This window comes from Eutrigla gurnardus (assembly GCF_963514095.1).
Source record: "Eutrigla gurnardus genome assembly, chromosome: 8".
NCBI lineage: Eukaryota > Metazoa > Chordata > Actinopteri > Perciformes > Triglidae > Eutrigla > Eutrigla gurnardus.
In genome coordinates, this window is record NC_139922.1 from 12,107,701 (window position 1) to 12,124,181 (window position 16,481).

Consider the following 16,481-nt stretch of genomic DNA (forward strand, 5'->3'; position numbering starts at 1 on the left):
GGACAAACCGCTCATCCCCTGCCAAGCCACCAGCTCAGAACCGTTTAAATCTCACTACGTTCTCAACCTGTCGTACGATGAGTACCTGGCCCAGCTTTTCACCTTTTGTGCAAACGACAGTTAACAACATTGATGTGGCAACAACAAATGAGTCTCCCACAGTTTGAGTTGCGTGGGAAAATCTTAAACTAAAGTACTCAAATGTTTAAGTGCTTCATTTGTAAAGCTGATTTTGTTCCCTGCCAGTCCTTGATCTCTCATCTAAGAATTGATCAGTTTTTATCCTAGCACCAGGTTCAAGTTAGTTTGTGCACAAGATCTTTGTAGGTGTCAGTTTTCAACATATTCAGGTTTCAAAAAACATTTAATCAGTTCCCCTGAAAAGGATTCTTGTCAAAGTATGATTTTACTCCAGTGGATTTGAGAATATCATTCTCACTCAGCACTCTAGAAGAATGCCGTTATGTTTAACAAGTGCGGTTTACCTCACCAGGATGCACATACAACAAAACGATAGCTCTTAAAGGAACTTAGGGCAGGATCAAGAAATAAGACTCAACAGTGACACGACGGCCGTTAGGGTAACTGCAGCCATCTGCCAAGCCGGCGCGGGAGTGAGCATGAACTCTTCAGTGCAGCTGATGCTGTGACATGGTTATTTATTTACTCGTTTTCTTCTTGGTATTACTTTTTAGTGGACTTTGTGTGGTGGTGGGTCGTTTTCCAGCCGAAGCAGAGTCCATTACTACACATACAGTACTTGAGTCCACCGCGCTTGTCTTCTTCCGGTCTCCAAGCCGTCGAGTACGCGCATACAGCGTCATTTGACGTCGCGTCCGCCGGACTGCGCGGGAAATTCGGACCACGAATTGCAGTACATCATGCAGCACACAGCCTGTTCAAGGCAATGGGGAGATATGTGTGTGGTCTCATTCTTTTTGGTTTTGAACGCTTCATCACCCATTAGCATTAAAAGACTTAAAGTGAATGTTTATTTTTTCACAAATCCTGCCCTAAGTTCCTTTTAAGGCCTGTTCGATTAATCAATTTTAAATCGTAATCGCGATTATGTAGTTAGGACGATGTCAATTTTTTTTTTTTTTTTTTATAGTTAAGTTAAAGTTCTGCACTTTATTCATTCATTTTTTGTTTAATGGACACACCTTAAGATACATGTGAAAGTGAGGTGTTTCCTCTTATAGGGATAGTTCGGAATTTTGGACATAAGACCTATTTTCCAAGTGAGCCGGTGTGTTCGAGATGTCAGGAGAAGTTTTCAAGAAATTTCATTCAGTTCTTCTAGTTGCCGAGTTCGCTTGTGCTATGGCTAGCGCAAGTCAATCGTTCTAGCTAGCATGGCATTAAAAACACTCGTACCGACTCCACAGTGCACCCGAGGTAAATCCATTGTAACAGCAGACTATCGATGTACATATCTGTGTTGATAGAATGTTTGAAATAAAACCGACCTTGCATTTTTAAGGATTTGTCTCAGCAGCAGCGTGTCATACTTCCTTGTATGGTTTGCACTCAAATCCCAATAGGGAAATTATTTGCAAAATGTTCAATAAAAAAACTGCATATTTGAGATTTCTTTGCCTTTTGTCATTTCACAAAATCGTAATCGAAAATCGGATTTTGAGAGAAGAAAATCTGGATTTTATTATTGGGCAAAATCGAACAGCCCTAGCTCTTAGTCACTAGCATAGCAGCTAAGAATCGTACATTCAGTAGTCCTTATATTTACTCTCTAACTCTTAACAAGTACCTGCTTAATGTCTGCCTAGTGGTATAAATCAGCAACACAACAGTTGTGCCCTTTATGTCGAGCTGAATATGTTTGTGTGTGCACGTTCTAGCCTTGAGTAGCACGTATGCTAGAAAAGCGCTGTATAAATGCAGGTCCATTGACCAAGCAGTACTCGTCATGACGGTGAAATGACTTGACATGTAAAGTTGGTGGAGATGCCCCTTTTTGAATGTGCAAACTGTACACCTACATCATAAATTGTAGGGGAAATTATGTAATGTATGTTTATACCCAACATAATGGGTTTTATGGTTATAAACGGCTACATATGAAAATACATGCAGAGGTCAAGTGACATGTGAAACTGCAACCTCATTACACTCATTGATAAGTCTCATATTGGGGAACTAATCATGGCATCCAATTACATGAGACTATGAGATCTGAATGCATCCACATACAGTATAACCGTTATGAGTGTTGCACTATTGAGCGCTACATTCTAATTCTACATTTTCTAGATCAGCCTTTTATATCGCGAGTCACATGTCCCTATGTTCATGAATTAGGGCTGACTCCAATCTGTTTACAACTCTGGTGTAATGCATGAATGTGTAATTTTCTTTCCCCTGCAAGATGTCAGTTGTCTGGGAATTGGACAAATCTCTAAACTCATCTGGGATTTGGTCTGTCAATATCAGCCAATACTAAAATCATATCTTGTTCATCTAAAAAACAAACAAAAAAAAATGAACAAAAAAACGCTCCCCTCTAGGGAATACTGCTTCTCTTAGAAATGAATGGAAGCCAGAAGCAATAACCAGCTTGCTGTGTTTGGTATGTTTCTAAGAGAAAACCCACAAGAGATCGCAGAGATGGCGATCAGTGGAGTTCCCGTTAAAGTACACTATTTTTTTTTATTTTTTTTTATGCACACATCAGAACAGTTTCATCACTTGTAGGTCATTTCAGTTGGATAAATGGCTCATTTCACCATTGAGTAGACAAACATACAGAATGGATTTGTTCTAGATGAGCCAGGTTTGCATAGAATCTACAGCAAAAAGGTGGAACAGCATCTTCTATAGGCTAAAGGCCTATTGTAAATAACAGCCGTGGTGAAGGAGAGGGAGGCAGTCTTAAGGCAGCATGATTTAAAATTTTAAATCGCCAACAGTCTATTTGATGCCTGCCACCATGTGGATCCACCAGTTTGCCTGTACAGTCCAGCCCAGCTGCTCACACACGGAGATCTGCTGAAGAAAATGCTCCTTGGCTTCAGCCTCACACTGTTCTGCCTGGAGCGCCTCCCGCAGGTAGCGCATGTCCTCTGCAGCACTGAGCTCAGGGATGCCCGTCAGCAGCATAAGGGAGAAAAGAGTGACCAGCAGACGAGAGTGCGAGCGCAGGGAGAGGTATGCTTGGGTGCAAGTGTCCTAATATGGAACGAGAAGGAATATGAATAAAATAGGACAAAAGTACATTTACACATATGCACGTATACATGAACAGTGGATTCACTAGTCCATTCACTTTTACAAATATAATCTCCCAGCCCAAAGAAAGAAACATGATGATGATGAGACCCTAAAAATAAAAAGATTTGCAGCAGTGCCCACTAGAGAAGATGTGATGAATTGCCCTTTAGGGGTTCCTTCCAGCTTATCTAATGCAATACTTGAAAATAAGTGAATGGAAACACGACTGTGATGCAGTGCCCTTCCAGTAGAGGAAATGGGATTGAGAGCCATCTAAGGTGTGCTTCCAGTGAATAAAACAAGACGCCCGGTCACATGCAGGTGTTTTTTTCAACCAGCCTGAGTCTGCCACGGTTTAAAACTTAATGTATTCATTGACATTTCTGAAATGCATAATGTATTCATTGACATTTCTGAAATGTATGAGTATAATTACACAATCAGATCTTCTCACCCTGAAGCGCTGGAAGTAGAGGCTGTGGCGACCTTTGCCCCTGCCCATGACATACAGGAAGTCAGGTGTGAGGACGAATGGTACACGCTCCCTGCTCATGCCGAGGAAGTGCTTCCTGTTACCCAGGATGTGACCGAAGTCGATGTGAAACAGGTTCCCTAGGCCCAGAAAATATAAAAGCATGTCAATCATCTGGTTTCACACTTCACTGTTCACATTCATTCAACTTTTCATTCTGTCTGTGCGATTTACATAATCTGGATTGTTTACATTTGCACTAATACAGACAGGTTTATTCAACTAAATTCAGTTAGTAGCTTTTGGGAGGTGAAGCAGACATTAGTGGTGCATACCTTGGTCTGTGATCATGATGTTGTCATTGTGTCGATCTCCTATACCCAACACGTACGTGGCCACACAGTAACCAGCGCAGGACTTCACAAATCTTTCCACAGTCTTGTAGTGCTGTGGTCAAATGAGATCACAGCAATGTAGCAGCGTCAACTTGTCTACACTTTATATTCAGATAAGCTGTCAAAAAATCATTCATTGGTAGGTAAAAGTATGTTAAAGAACGTGAAACGGTCAAAACCGTGTTTGAAACCTGGCTTTGAATTGCGTCCAGACTACTTACTATTTCCTGGAGTGGACATTTGGACTTGAGCCACTCAAACAGAGCATCGTTTCTGAAGGCTGCCGTCGTTCCTCCGTGGCTCCTCTGGACTGCAGCGATGGTCGCTGCGTCCCTCACAATCTCAATCATACCTGTCGAGGAGAAACTTGATGGTATTAACTTTCATGTCACTTTCATTGGACGTCCTGGTTGCTGGAAACAAGATACAAGAACAGTGTTGAAAATTGTTTTACAGCGCTTGTACTTATTCTTGTCTACTTCATCACTTAATTATGTTCCAAAATCCTTTTCCATTCTGTAATGACTATCAAAAGAAACTCCACCAATCAGTAAAAAAATGATGGATTTTTTTAGTTTTAAAACGTGGAAATGTCAGCCTTTTTGCACTTTTTTTCTGCTTCCCTCATCTCGAAGTTATAGGGTTTTGTTGAATGGGTTTTTGGCTAGATGCCTAAAATAGGATCTGTTTTTAACATAAGCTTAAGAGATTTTGATCTGTGATCAATAAATACCCCACTCGTGAATTTTGAAGATTTAAAAAGGCGGCTAACAAGTGTCTAAATGAGACTACAAAACGGCATCACACCAAACACGAGGCTGTCTTTAGCTTAGTGGTGGTGATGTGACGTCAAACATAGTGTAACATTAGTTTTTTGCTTCTGCTGATTATATTTAAGCTTCAAAAATCCTAAAAGTGCTTCATTTGTTCAGATTATCTTGCAGAACTAAATGTCAAAGTAACATAAACTTATGTTTGCTCCAGAGCTAACCTTCTGCAATTATTAAAAAAATAATATAAACATGAAGATAAGATGAGAATACACAACATAAGATGGATAATAAATATAACAATATTAAATTCAAATTAGGGTCATGACTTTATAAGCAGTTGCTGATTTGCAGAGGATAAGAAGTTAAACAACCCACTTAATAAATGGATGATAAATGTGAGAATGACCTATATTGTGTCCTGTGGAGATGCAGCCATACGGAACGAGGTTGAGGTCCAGAGATTTCTCCTGCCAGATAGAGTCCATCACCACCAGCGTCTGAACAGAAATAGTCACAGAGTCACTTTATCCAAAGGGGAAAATAGAGTGAATATTCACAATAAAAAAAACACCCACAATTTTTTCCTCATTGAAAAGAGTAATTAAGAAAAAAGGATATCTCTTTGACCTGAATGACCAGCATGTCCTGCCTGAGGTCGTCCCCCTGTTTGAAGATGATCCCGACAGGTGTAGCAGATGTGGGCGATGGCATGGCAGAGAACTCGAGCCACAGTGGCTTCTTCTTGGAGGCCATCACCTTGCATTTGTCCAGCTGGACAAGAGGGATATGACGAGAACCGATTTGTTAATTCAGGGGTTGACAGTTCATAGGGGATGCATTTTGGTGGTCTTAAAAGGTCTCGCGTGGACTATAACCTTGAAACTGCAGTATTGGTGTTAGAAGTTTGATTCTTTTTAAAAGATACATTTAAAACATTCCTTCTTATATGTATCCAACCACATGAGTCTATGCACAAACTCTGCTTCATTCATTGTCAGACTGGGAATATTATGGTCAATTAGATTGTAATGTAGTAAAAACATGCTCCTACAATAGAAAACATGAAGTTTAACTAAGCAATCATTTCACATTCAGACTCAAACTCGCTAATTCTATTCAGCATGTGTGGTCAAACATCTATGAAAGGGTTGTTGCATATGGATGAACCACACACAGAAGATTGAGCCACACACGCATACAGCATAATAAAAACCAATACAAATTACATTCTTTATTGAACAGCATTAGGGAGGCTTACCAAGATCCTTCCAGCTTTGGTTCGGGGGTCAAAGGGCAGCAGGAATTCATTCGGTAGGTTACAGTCTCTGAGAAGCTCTCGAAGCCTGAGGGGAGCTAAAGCAATAGAAACACAAACACACAATTATACGCTCGTACCGTCGTTCATTGTCCCGCTGCACCAAATACCCACTCATTAGTGCATATTATACAAGTAGCAATCCAATTGGTCAGTAATACACTTAGAACGTGATCAAATCAGTGTGACAGCACACCGAGCCGCTGCCATGCTCATCTTTAAAAAATACTGCTTTACATTGTAACTTGTAAGCTGGAACAAAAGCCCACAATACTGATACAAAATAGATAATTATGCGGTTAATTTCAATTTGTATGACGGACTTTGGTTGGAAGAGTGCGAAATGCAACCGTATGCAGGTGAACATCCTGGTTATTTTTGGCAAACTGCATTTGACATAAAATTTGTCTGGCATACTGTATAATATGGTAGTTGGGGTAATCGGAATGCACAACACAAATGTATTGTTTGTTTAGCAATAATTTCAATATTTCAGTTAAAATGAGACAACATATGTCATAAAAAAAATCCCACAGTATATTCATGTGAAGGAAAAAAGATGGATCTGATATAAGTCATCCTACTGGACCTGATCAACACCCTTGAAGCAGCGAATACAAGAATGTCATTTTTGAATGTGTCTAACCTGTGAGAGGAAGGTCAGTCTTGTCAGGGTACAGCTTTTTGATCATTATAGCAACCTCCTGCAGGGCCTCCACTGCCTGGACCTGCTGGGTGAAGCTGTCAAGCATGGCCTGACCACAGCCCAGCAGGTAGGCCTCCAAAATCACAGTCATGCGCTGGCGGAAGTACGGACACCCCGATACCTCACTGCGGACATACCAGAAGAAGAAGTGGCCGATTCTCTTGCTCTGCAGTGAAAGAGGAGACGGCGAATGTGAGGTGAGTGATTAAGATAGCAGCAGACACACATGTAGAAAAGGAAAGGAAGACAAGATGCAGTGCTTAAATGAGATTCTGTCCGTCAAACAGACGAACATTTTTTACATAATATCACATGTTGCTCTGTTGGCGGACACGAGTGAACAGCTGTAGTGCAAGTGGACAAGAATAATGAAACACTGTTTGTTTTCTGATCACAAATTAATGTTATAATTTCAGAAAAATGTATATGTCTTCCTTGTTTGACTGGTTGAAGTTGCATCTACAATACTGGTGCATACTGGTGTTGATCTATGGTTTGTATGACTAATGGCCCGGTCCACCAACACACCTGTCATCAATCAGCTCTCCCTGCTCTACACACACCTCAGAAATCTGCTCATCCACTCCTCAGTATATCAAACCTCTCAGTCCTCGCCAGGTCATAGTCTCAGCTACTGTGTTTTTTATTTATAGTTAGTGTGATTTGCACACTTACAAGTGAGTGTAAGTTCATCGTGTAAGTAATTTTTAAAGTGGCAGTAATATTTTAGATGCGTTGCTTCTAGCGGCCTCTTTGGCGGTAGATGGAACTGCAGGCGAGCCTCTGGGATTCATCTCCCTCACCGAACAGTGTCGACTGTCTCTCATCTGCGTGATGCCTTCAAATACTCCACACTGAAAGGAGGTCCGTCGTTTTCCCTCGTTTGCGGCCACTTTGCTTCTTGATTACTTGCCCTTCTTCACTTCCATTAGTTTTTTGTTTCTTTTTCTTGGGACTGGAAGTTGAATGGTCTTCTTTATCTGCCTGTTGATCCTTCATTGTGAGTCAGCAATAATGAAATGTACCTGGCTGCGCCGGTCAAACACTTTAGACTAGAGGGAGACTGACTCAGCAGTTGGAAGTTACCGATTTCTGATTACAATGAAAGGCACTGTACTAATATTATTAAGAATGGAGGAAAATGGCAAGAAAAATGGCAAAGGGATGTACCACATTGTTATATACCAATCCTACTATAATGTAGTATGATATGTTGCTGTGTTACACTGAATATCAGGATGCTGTACGACTCACCCGCAGAGCTCTTTGGATTAGGTACCGAGCGAGAAAACTGTCATGGTATGGTTCCACTTTGAGGGTCTGTAAGAACAAACAAACTGTAAGTAACCGATCAAAAAAAAATAGCACTTATATGTTCTTACCTATAGCACTTTGATCATGGCATTGTTGTTCTTAAGGTATACTTGCTGAACAGCTACTACTTTACTCAGACGAGGACCTAACACTTGTTTCTATTTTTTAGCTCTTACTTTATTGGCAATGATATGTTGTGGTTTCTTTCTTTTGACAAATGTACTTATTGTAAGTCGCTTTGGACAAAAGCGTCTGCTAAATGCCCTAAATGTAAATCTAAGTATGATAAGCGCCTCCTCATAACACATATCCGTGGCATAACTTATGTGACAATAAATTAGCTTACAATATGTGTTATTACAAAAAAAAAAATCGGTATTTATTATGGCTGGTCCACCAGCCGCCGTTAAGCTGACATTTATCCATTGAGCAATAGCAGTGATATAATAAGAGGAAATAGCCCAAGTAATGTCTCAACGTTTTTGAAAATTTTGCAGATGACCTAACTATATAGTCCTCTATATAGTACTCTTCATAGTCCTCTATATAGTCCTCTACCTAATCCTCTATGTAGGGCCCTATATAGTCCGCTACATATTCCTCTATATAGTCCTCCATGTCCTATAGTCCAAACTTTTTTTCCCCTTGTTGAGCTGGTTGAATGATTAATAATTTGTTGAATTATGTCAATTGATTAGTTGTATTAATTTTTATATTCTTTTTTTAATGATATATGTGGATACAAATCTATATTAATTCATTACATTTTGTATGTGGCTTGATTTTGTTTTTCAGATCAACAGTACACACTATCTATACAAGCACATACCTGCACCAGCTGCAGCAAATACTTCAACACATCATCATTGGACAGGCTCTCCAGTCTCTGGACTGCTAGTCTCCTGACCATCACGTCAGCAAAGTCCATGCTTAACAGCTCCAGGGCCACTGTCACATCCAGTTCTTCAGGATCCCAGTTCCCCAGCAGCCAGTGGACATCCTCAACCACTCTGCGGTTCATCCAATCAATGTTACGCAGATACTGGGGTAGATTTGAGGCGTAGCGGACGCTCTCCTGCCGGAATCCTTTGAGGCAAGGTTTGTTGGTGCTGGTGACTGGAGATGAAGATCTGAGAGTTACAGTGTCAGTCAAAGAGTCCTGGAGAGGTTTCACACGCAGAGAGGAAGAAACTGTGCCAGAAATGCTGGAAGGGGGTGAGGAGGGGGATTGTGTTTTAGAGGAAGCAGTAGATTTGTCCTGGGTGAGGCTGGCGCCAGGACTGCCAGACAAAGATTCTGAGGGGCTGAAGCTATTTGGCAGAACCACAGGGAAGCTGTAGCGGTCGAGAAAGAAGCTGATAGCCATGGAGTCTGCAATGTCTGGGTTCGTGGCAGAGGACAGCTTGTCAGCCTGGTAGGTGATGGCCTCTTCCTCCAGGTCTGGGTAGGACCACATGTGCATGGTGTAGAGGCCCTGGCTAAGGATAGACCTGCAGGGATGAACAAGCGCAGATGTTGAAAAGAGTTTACTCATAGACAGGTCAATCCTTCTACAGAGTTATGATACTTTTCAGAACAATAGCAGGCATGTTAAAGGCCTGGTGTATAGGACTTAGGGGGATCTTTGTTTATATGTTCTTTAGTTTCGAATGAGCGCTTCACATCTATAGGGAGTGGGTCCTCCTCATCGAGTCTGCCTTGTGACACTGCCATGTTTCTGCAGTAGCCCAAAACAGACAAACCAAACACATGCTCTAGAGTTTTTTTTACCCTACGGCCACCGTAGCTCTCCGACATGCTTATAAAACTGCAGTAATGGGAGCCGCCGAGGAGATGAGGCGGAGATCCTGAAAGATACCACAATGTTACCCCAGTTTTGCACTCTGAGTAGAGGGGTATTCAGTTGGATGCAATCTGCAACCTCAACATTAGATGCTACTAAATCCTTCACACTGGACCTTTAAGACCATGGCTGTGATGTTATTTTAGTCTGGATATTCTTAGAAATACTGAATTATCAACTTTATTGGGGGGTTTCTCTGGTTGCAGGGTAATTGACCCTTCACTAAGTTCTGCCCCTCAAACGCAGACTGCTGTAACATTGGCCAACTAAACGACTCTGCTCCATTGTGTCTTTTCAGATTCCCTATATCTTCTGGCTGGTTTTGTGGATTTCAAGGTTAAAGGAGAAATCCGGTCATTTTTGACCCCATGTCCGTTGTCCTCAGGGTCATCCCGACTTATTAGAAGCAAAAAACCCGACAAAAATGGAAGTTGCTTAGCCCGAGATCTGTACCTGCCTGGCAGCCTTCCAGACTCGCTACAATGCTAACCCATTGGGGCACCGTTGTATCTGCTTTCCTGGGCCACAGAAAACAATTCCAAGACCTATGCAACACAGGTTGTGTCCGTACGAGACACCACGGCGCTCGTTTAGCACAAATAGTGTGGCAAAACGACATAAATATGTGTGTTTTAGCATGAAGTTACTCACCTCAAATCACCCCGTAGAGTAGACATTAGCAGTAGACAGCCGAGCGCCTGTAGTCCCTCCCAGTCACCGCAGAAACGAAAACGTTTTTCACGTAGTTTTGATTTTGTATCCATAAAGAAACGACCGAGCAGTGCAGTCGTCATGTCCGTAATAAATCCATGAAGCTGTTACGTCCATATGTATGACTGTTACAACATAGCAACATAGCTTCAGCTAGTAACGTGCCGGGCGCTCGTCCGTCCCAGTCACCGCAGAAACGAAGACGTTTTCCTCGTAGTTTTGATTTTGTATCCATAAAGAAACGACCGAGCAGTGCAGTCGTCCTGTCCGTAATAAATCCATGAAGCCGTTATGTCCATATGTGCGACTATGTTACAACATAGCAACGATAGCTTACAGCTAAACAGTAGCTGGGAGCCAAAACAATGCAAGTCTCGCGCAAGTTCCCGTCTGCCGTCCTCACTCTGGAGCTGTTTTCAAGCCAGTACAGTGAAACATCTTGGACAGTCGCGCGAGGGTCACTTTGTTCTCACTGTGTTGATGAGAGACTGCAGTCTGCACGCGCGACACGCGACACGCGACACGCGACACGCGACACGCGACACGCGACACGCGACACGCGACACGCGACACACGCGACACGCGACACGCGACACACGACACGCGACACGCGACTCCCACTCATGCCGTCAACACAACTAGCCTACTGAGACTGCGCGAGATTTGTTGTCGCTGTAGCAGCTTCAACTGTCACAAAGGCTAAGCAATCTTACTATGTAGGCTAGCGCCAGTTACACTGTCATATGGACATGACGGCACTACTCGATGGAAAGAAGTTTGTCACTAGTGGCTTGAAAACAGCTCCAGAGTGAGGACGTCGGGAGACGGGAACTTGCACGAGTCTTCCATTGTTTTGGCTCCCGGCTACTGTTTAGCTGTAAGCTATCGATGCTATGTTTCTGCGGTGACTGGGACGGACGAGCGCCCGGAACGTTACTAGCTGAAGCTATGTTGCTATGTTGTAACAGTCATACATATGGACATAACGGCTTCATGGATTTATTACGGACAGGACGACTGCACTGCTCGGTCGTTTCTTTATGGATACAAAATCAAAACTACGAGGAAAACGTCTTCGTTTCTGCGGTGACTGGGACGGACGAGCGCCCGTAACGTTACTAGCTGTAAGCTATGTTGCTATGTTGTAACAGTCATACATATGGACGTAACAGCTTCATGGATTTATTACGGACATGACGACTGCACTGCTCGGTCGTTTCTTTATGGATACAAAATCAAAACTACGTGAAAAACGTTTTCGTTTCTGCGGTGACTGGGAGGGACGACAGGCGCTCGGCTGTCTACTGCTAATGTCTACTCTACGGGGTGATTTGAGGTGAGTAACTTCATGCTAAAACACACATTTATGTCGTTTTGCCACACTATTTGTGCTAAACGAGCGCCGTGGTGTCTCGTACGGACACAACCTGTGTTGCATAGGTCTTGGAATTGTTTTCTGTGGCCCAGGAAAGCAGATACAACGGTGCCCCAATGGGTTAGCATTGTAGCGAGTCTGGAAGGCTGCCAGGCAGGTACAGATCTCGGGCTAGGCAACGTCAATTTTTGTCGGGTTTTTTGCTTCTAATAAGTCGGGATGACCCTGAGGACAACGGACATGGGGTCAAAAATGACCGGATTTCTCCTTTAAATGTTGTGTAATAGTAATACTAGTTTGAAGGAGATATATGTTCCTGAAACATGATGTTCCTACAAGGTTTGGGTGGGTATTATGGTATACTGTGTATTTGGAAATCCTGATGGCCTGATTTAGAATTCAGTCATAAATACAGCTCTGCTGTCTATGATGCTTAGTTGAGCACAGCAAGTGCCACTAGAGGTCGCTGTCTATAGGGTAAAAGGCACCTCAGCTGAGAAAGATGGTGATGGACTGTTTTGTGTTTAGTTTACTTTACACTACAAAAGCAGTTAATTCAATTGTCTGCCCCTACCACGCAATATCACCTATCACTCCTATCACAAGTGAAGGGGGTTAGCCCTGAAGTTTGCCACAACTTCAGGCTTGCATCATTCTCCTGGTGTAGTCATCATTGTGATTACAGTGAATGTGGGGATATTACTAAAATATAACATTTCTTAATTATTGCCATTGTTAGTAAAAGCATGATGATGATGATGATGATGATAAGAATTATTATTAATTAAATGACCAGATGCCTGGTGAATGACCAGTTTGCTAATGATATGACATTTTGTGTTGTTTCGCTCATAATATAAGCACATAGGGTGTCTTAGCTTCCCAACTTCCTGTATTTACTTAAAAAATCTATTAACAATTTCTTCAGAATTTCTGCCTGTATGTTTTGTTAAACATATTAGGTCATATATATTCACTTTTCAAAGCATAATTTCCATAAAATCGGAAGTACAAAAGATACAGAAGGCACTTTGTTATCCCTTTTTGATATTTAACACTTGACGTTTTAACTGATATTAAAAACCTGACCTGTGATCAATGAGGAGAAGATTGACAAAGTAGAGCACCTTCCCCTTCCCTTTCTGTGGCTCTGGTGCTTTGCCTGATGATGATGGCGGCTTTGAGTCTTTGGATCCTGGGGAGATGTCGCCACCACTAGTATTAATAGTGAAACCCAGCTTGGCTCCACGTGGCAGATCCCTGAGGAGAACATCAAAGTCCAGCCACTCGTTCCACAGCACCTCATCTGCAATGGCCTTGGGAAGGAAGGACACTGACGAGAGAACCTTGTTCCCATAAAGTATGGAGGCTTTTACATAAACAGACTGAGGGCATTTGTTTGGAAGTTTTGGGATGTCAAAGCCAAGCAATTTCACTCGGAGTCTTCTGTTGCAGTCCCACAAGGATATCATGAAGATGTCATCCAAATCCTTCCCATCGAGGCGGAGATCATCGTGGGAGCTGAACTGGCCACTGGAGCCGTCAACAAGCGGCCAATCCACAAATTTGACTGTCTCGTCTGCAAGCTGCGACACGGGGACCACAGAGAGGTGGAGGTCTTGAATGGTTTTCAAGCACTGTCGAACCCAGAGGAAATCACTCAAGGGGTGGTCTCCAGATAAAAACTCTTCCCTCCCGGAGACCTTCAAGACCAGACTATCAGAAGTGTCGTTCTCAAGCCCCTGGTCTGCCATCACCCTTCTAAAAAATGTAAGAAGAACATTTGGTGTGATGCTAAAGTCCACATGTATGCTGAAGCTGATCTTGTTCATGTAATGGAGGGTGACAGGAAGCTTTCTGTTTAGCTGGTCCTCAAGGTCATTTGGAATGGGGGCACATGTTATCCAAGGCTCTGTAGCATATAACACGTCGTCCCGGTCCCTTAGCTCTTGTCTCCTCGGAGATGCCAGTTTCCTGCGGGTAAATGTGAGCTCATTAAGTCTGTCAGATGCTTCTTTCTCCAGATTATGTCCAATTAGGTAAACCAGACACTGCTGTTGTTTCTTCCTCTCCTCTGAATCCACTGCCATCGGCGGTTTCACCACTATGTGCGCCAACAGACGGCCAGTTTCGTCACATGACCATGGAATGTCTAACGTCCTGATGACCTGGCAGTCATCGTAGGCCTCGTACCATTCTTCATCCCTGGCATATAGCAGAGTGTATTTCTCTGGGTCCAAAACAGCAAGTGGGTCTGGGTGGCAATTTTGTTCCTGTGCCTGAAGACAAAGAGAATAAAATTGGGGGGGAAATGTTTATGTTGCAGCTTGATTATACATTTAAATAAAGAAAATATGCAGCCACACCAGCAGCTCTGTGAGGTTATGTCAATATATAGATAGAATAAAGCACAGTGGTGGGTTGAGCTAAACCCTATACCCTAGTCAGCATGCTAACGTCATGCTTATAATGACAATGTTGACATGCCGATGTTGAGAGGCCAACGTTTTGACTTGATAATGGATTCAAAATAAAAGTCTCATTGGATCAATTTCAAACAGTTCACAGAACAGGCCTTTGTCTCTCTTTACTGTGAAATTAAAGCATCAGAACATTATAAAATCTGGCGAATCAATTATTGACTTATTATCTGCTGATAGGAATGTGCTTTCCTACACTCTGATTAGAGTGTGTGGATGAAGCATTACGTTGTTCAGTTTGACTCATTAAGGGGCTGGCTGTTAGCTAGCTAGTTAGCTAGCTTGCTAATTCCATGCTACAGTTACAGAAGGTAAAAAGCACAACATGAACTGCTTGGCTTGGTCTACATTACTTTAGCATGTAGCTGGACTTCACTGTTTTTAACTTCCCGCTCACTACGGCTCTTTCAATTTGTTATGCTAATCGCTAGCACTGATGCTAATCACTAGAGCTAATCAGTCGCATGCCCGCAATATACACTTCCACAACTCTAAATAAACTCTCCAAAAAAGCCTCTCGGATCAGCTGTAAAATGTTTTGTCATAACGATGAAAACATGCCTGTTTTTCTGAGCTCATAAAAAGTCAACTTTTTAGAGATACATGGTCACAGGACAGGTCGCCCAACCACCATTGCCATCACTATCCACTCCGCTTTTCAAGGACATTTCCTGTTTTCTCTCCATTCCTCACCTCCAATCACAAACACTAGCAGCACCCGCAACATCAACATGCGTGCCTTCGTAAATATTCAATTAGCAAAGTGCAAAATCTAGGTTGCAATGACCAGCTATAAATGAAAAGAAAATGCTTAAAACACTTAGAAAAAGAACAAAATAATCATAACAAATTATACATTTTTCTAACAATAGCTCATTTAATAGTGTTTTACCTGCATACAGATGCGCAGACGCAGCTGGTGGACGCTGCACTGTGCAGGGAGGATGACTGACACAGATTCGCACACCATATTGGCATTGTAATCCTCATCGCCCGACGCCTGCGATGGACCAGGTCCAGGCCTAAACTCACAGACAAACTTCAGGTTGTTCTCAGAGCAGCTTTGAGTTGGCATCCCAGACGGAAAGTCCACAGCATGTGGACCGACAGGCTGATTCAGGAGCAATGCACGATCCATCGGGAGAGCAAGTCTCGGGGTTAAAAAATGTTTTGTTCTTTTTAAATCTAACTGATTATCAAAACCATCTCTGCAGTGTGATTTACAGGTTGTTAATAACACATTGCAGATGTGAAAAATAATTAAGAAAAAGCTAAAGATATCTCACAAATAAGCTACAGGTGCTTTCTGAAGCTGCTCAGCCGCATTCTGTGTGAGTCTGTACCTGTTTGACCATGTGAGACTGTGTGTTCCTGTTTCTTGTGATTGCTTTGGGACTTCCTCATTCTTTTAGACACAGTTCTCAAACACCCTCGTATGAATACCAACAAAGCATTTACTGACATTGTAAAGGGGTTGACTTCCTTGTTCCCTCTTTGCATTTAGATAACAAACGGTAGTACTTTTACAGTGTTCCACTTTGAAAACAAATGCAATACACAATGAAATGTGTTTATCTTGCCTTCAACGTTTAGTATGTCCTCAAAAATATGGTGATAACAACAAAGAGGGAAGTGTTCATACTCTTCAAAAGGGAGCAGTACTAATGTCTTACAGGAATGCACCAAACTGGTTTGAGTTGTTTGGCTTGCTATTACTGCTATTCACTGCACAATGGGTTATGGTTGAACATTGAATTCAAATGGAAAGGTGGAATTAGTCATATTTGTCTGGGTATCAGTGGGGATTTTCAAGTATGACTGTTAAAGGTTCACATCTCCTGTGATTACATCTCTCTGAACCACCCACTG

The 16,481-nt window shown here is 42.3% G+C and overlaps 1 protein-coding gene across 1 annotated transcript; it reads right to left on the reverse strand.

The window, feature by feature from the left end:
• Window positions 1–2,630: 2,630 nt before the first annotated feature.
• LOC311016701 (phosphatidylinositol 4,5-bisphosphate 3-kinase catalytic subunit gamma isoform) lies at window positions 2,631–15,954 on the reverse strand. Its single transcript, XM_084014587.1, has 12 exons — window positions 15,505–15,954; window positions 13,222–14,411; window positions 9,033–9,693; window positions 8,144–8,209; window positions 6,830–7,055; window positions 6,127–6,221; window positions 5,496–5,639; window positions 5,275–5,365; window positions 4,317–4,447; window positions 4,036–4,147; window positions 3,683–3,840; window positions 2,631–3,186 (listed from the first exon to the last, which is right to left on the reverse strand). The coding sequence occupies exons 1-12, from the start codon at window positions 15,748–15,750 to the stop codon at window positions 2,929–2,931; spliced, it is 3,378 nt and encodes a 1,125-aa protein (XP_083870713.1). The 5' UTR covers window positions 15,751–15,954; the 3' UTR covers window positions 2,631–2,928.
• Between the last annotated feature and the right edge of the window lie 527 nt (window positions 15,955–16,481).

Excerpts from the sequence above, each read along its gene's own strand:
- LOC311016701 (XM_084014587.1), bottom strand. The coding sequence starts at position 15,750 with ATGGATCGTGCATTGCTCCTGAATCAGCCTGTCGGTCCACATGCTGTG. Across the intron at positions 5,640-6,126 it reads CCAAAGCTGGAAGGATCTTG|CTGGACAAATGCAAGGTGAT; the intron begins GTAAGCCTCCCT and ends CCTCTTGTCCAG. Across the intron at positions 4,448-5,274 it reads CTCCACAGGACACAATATAG|GTATGATTGAGATTGTGAGG; the intron begins GTCATTCTCACA and ends TCTCCTCGACAG.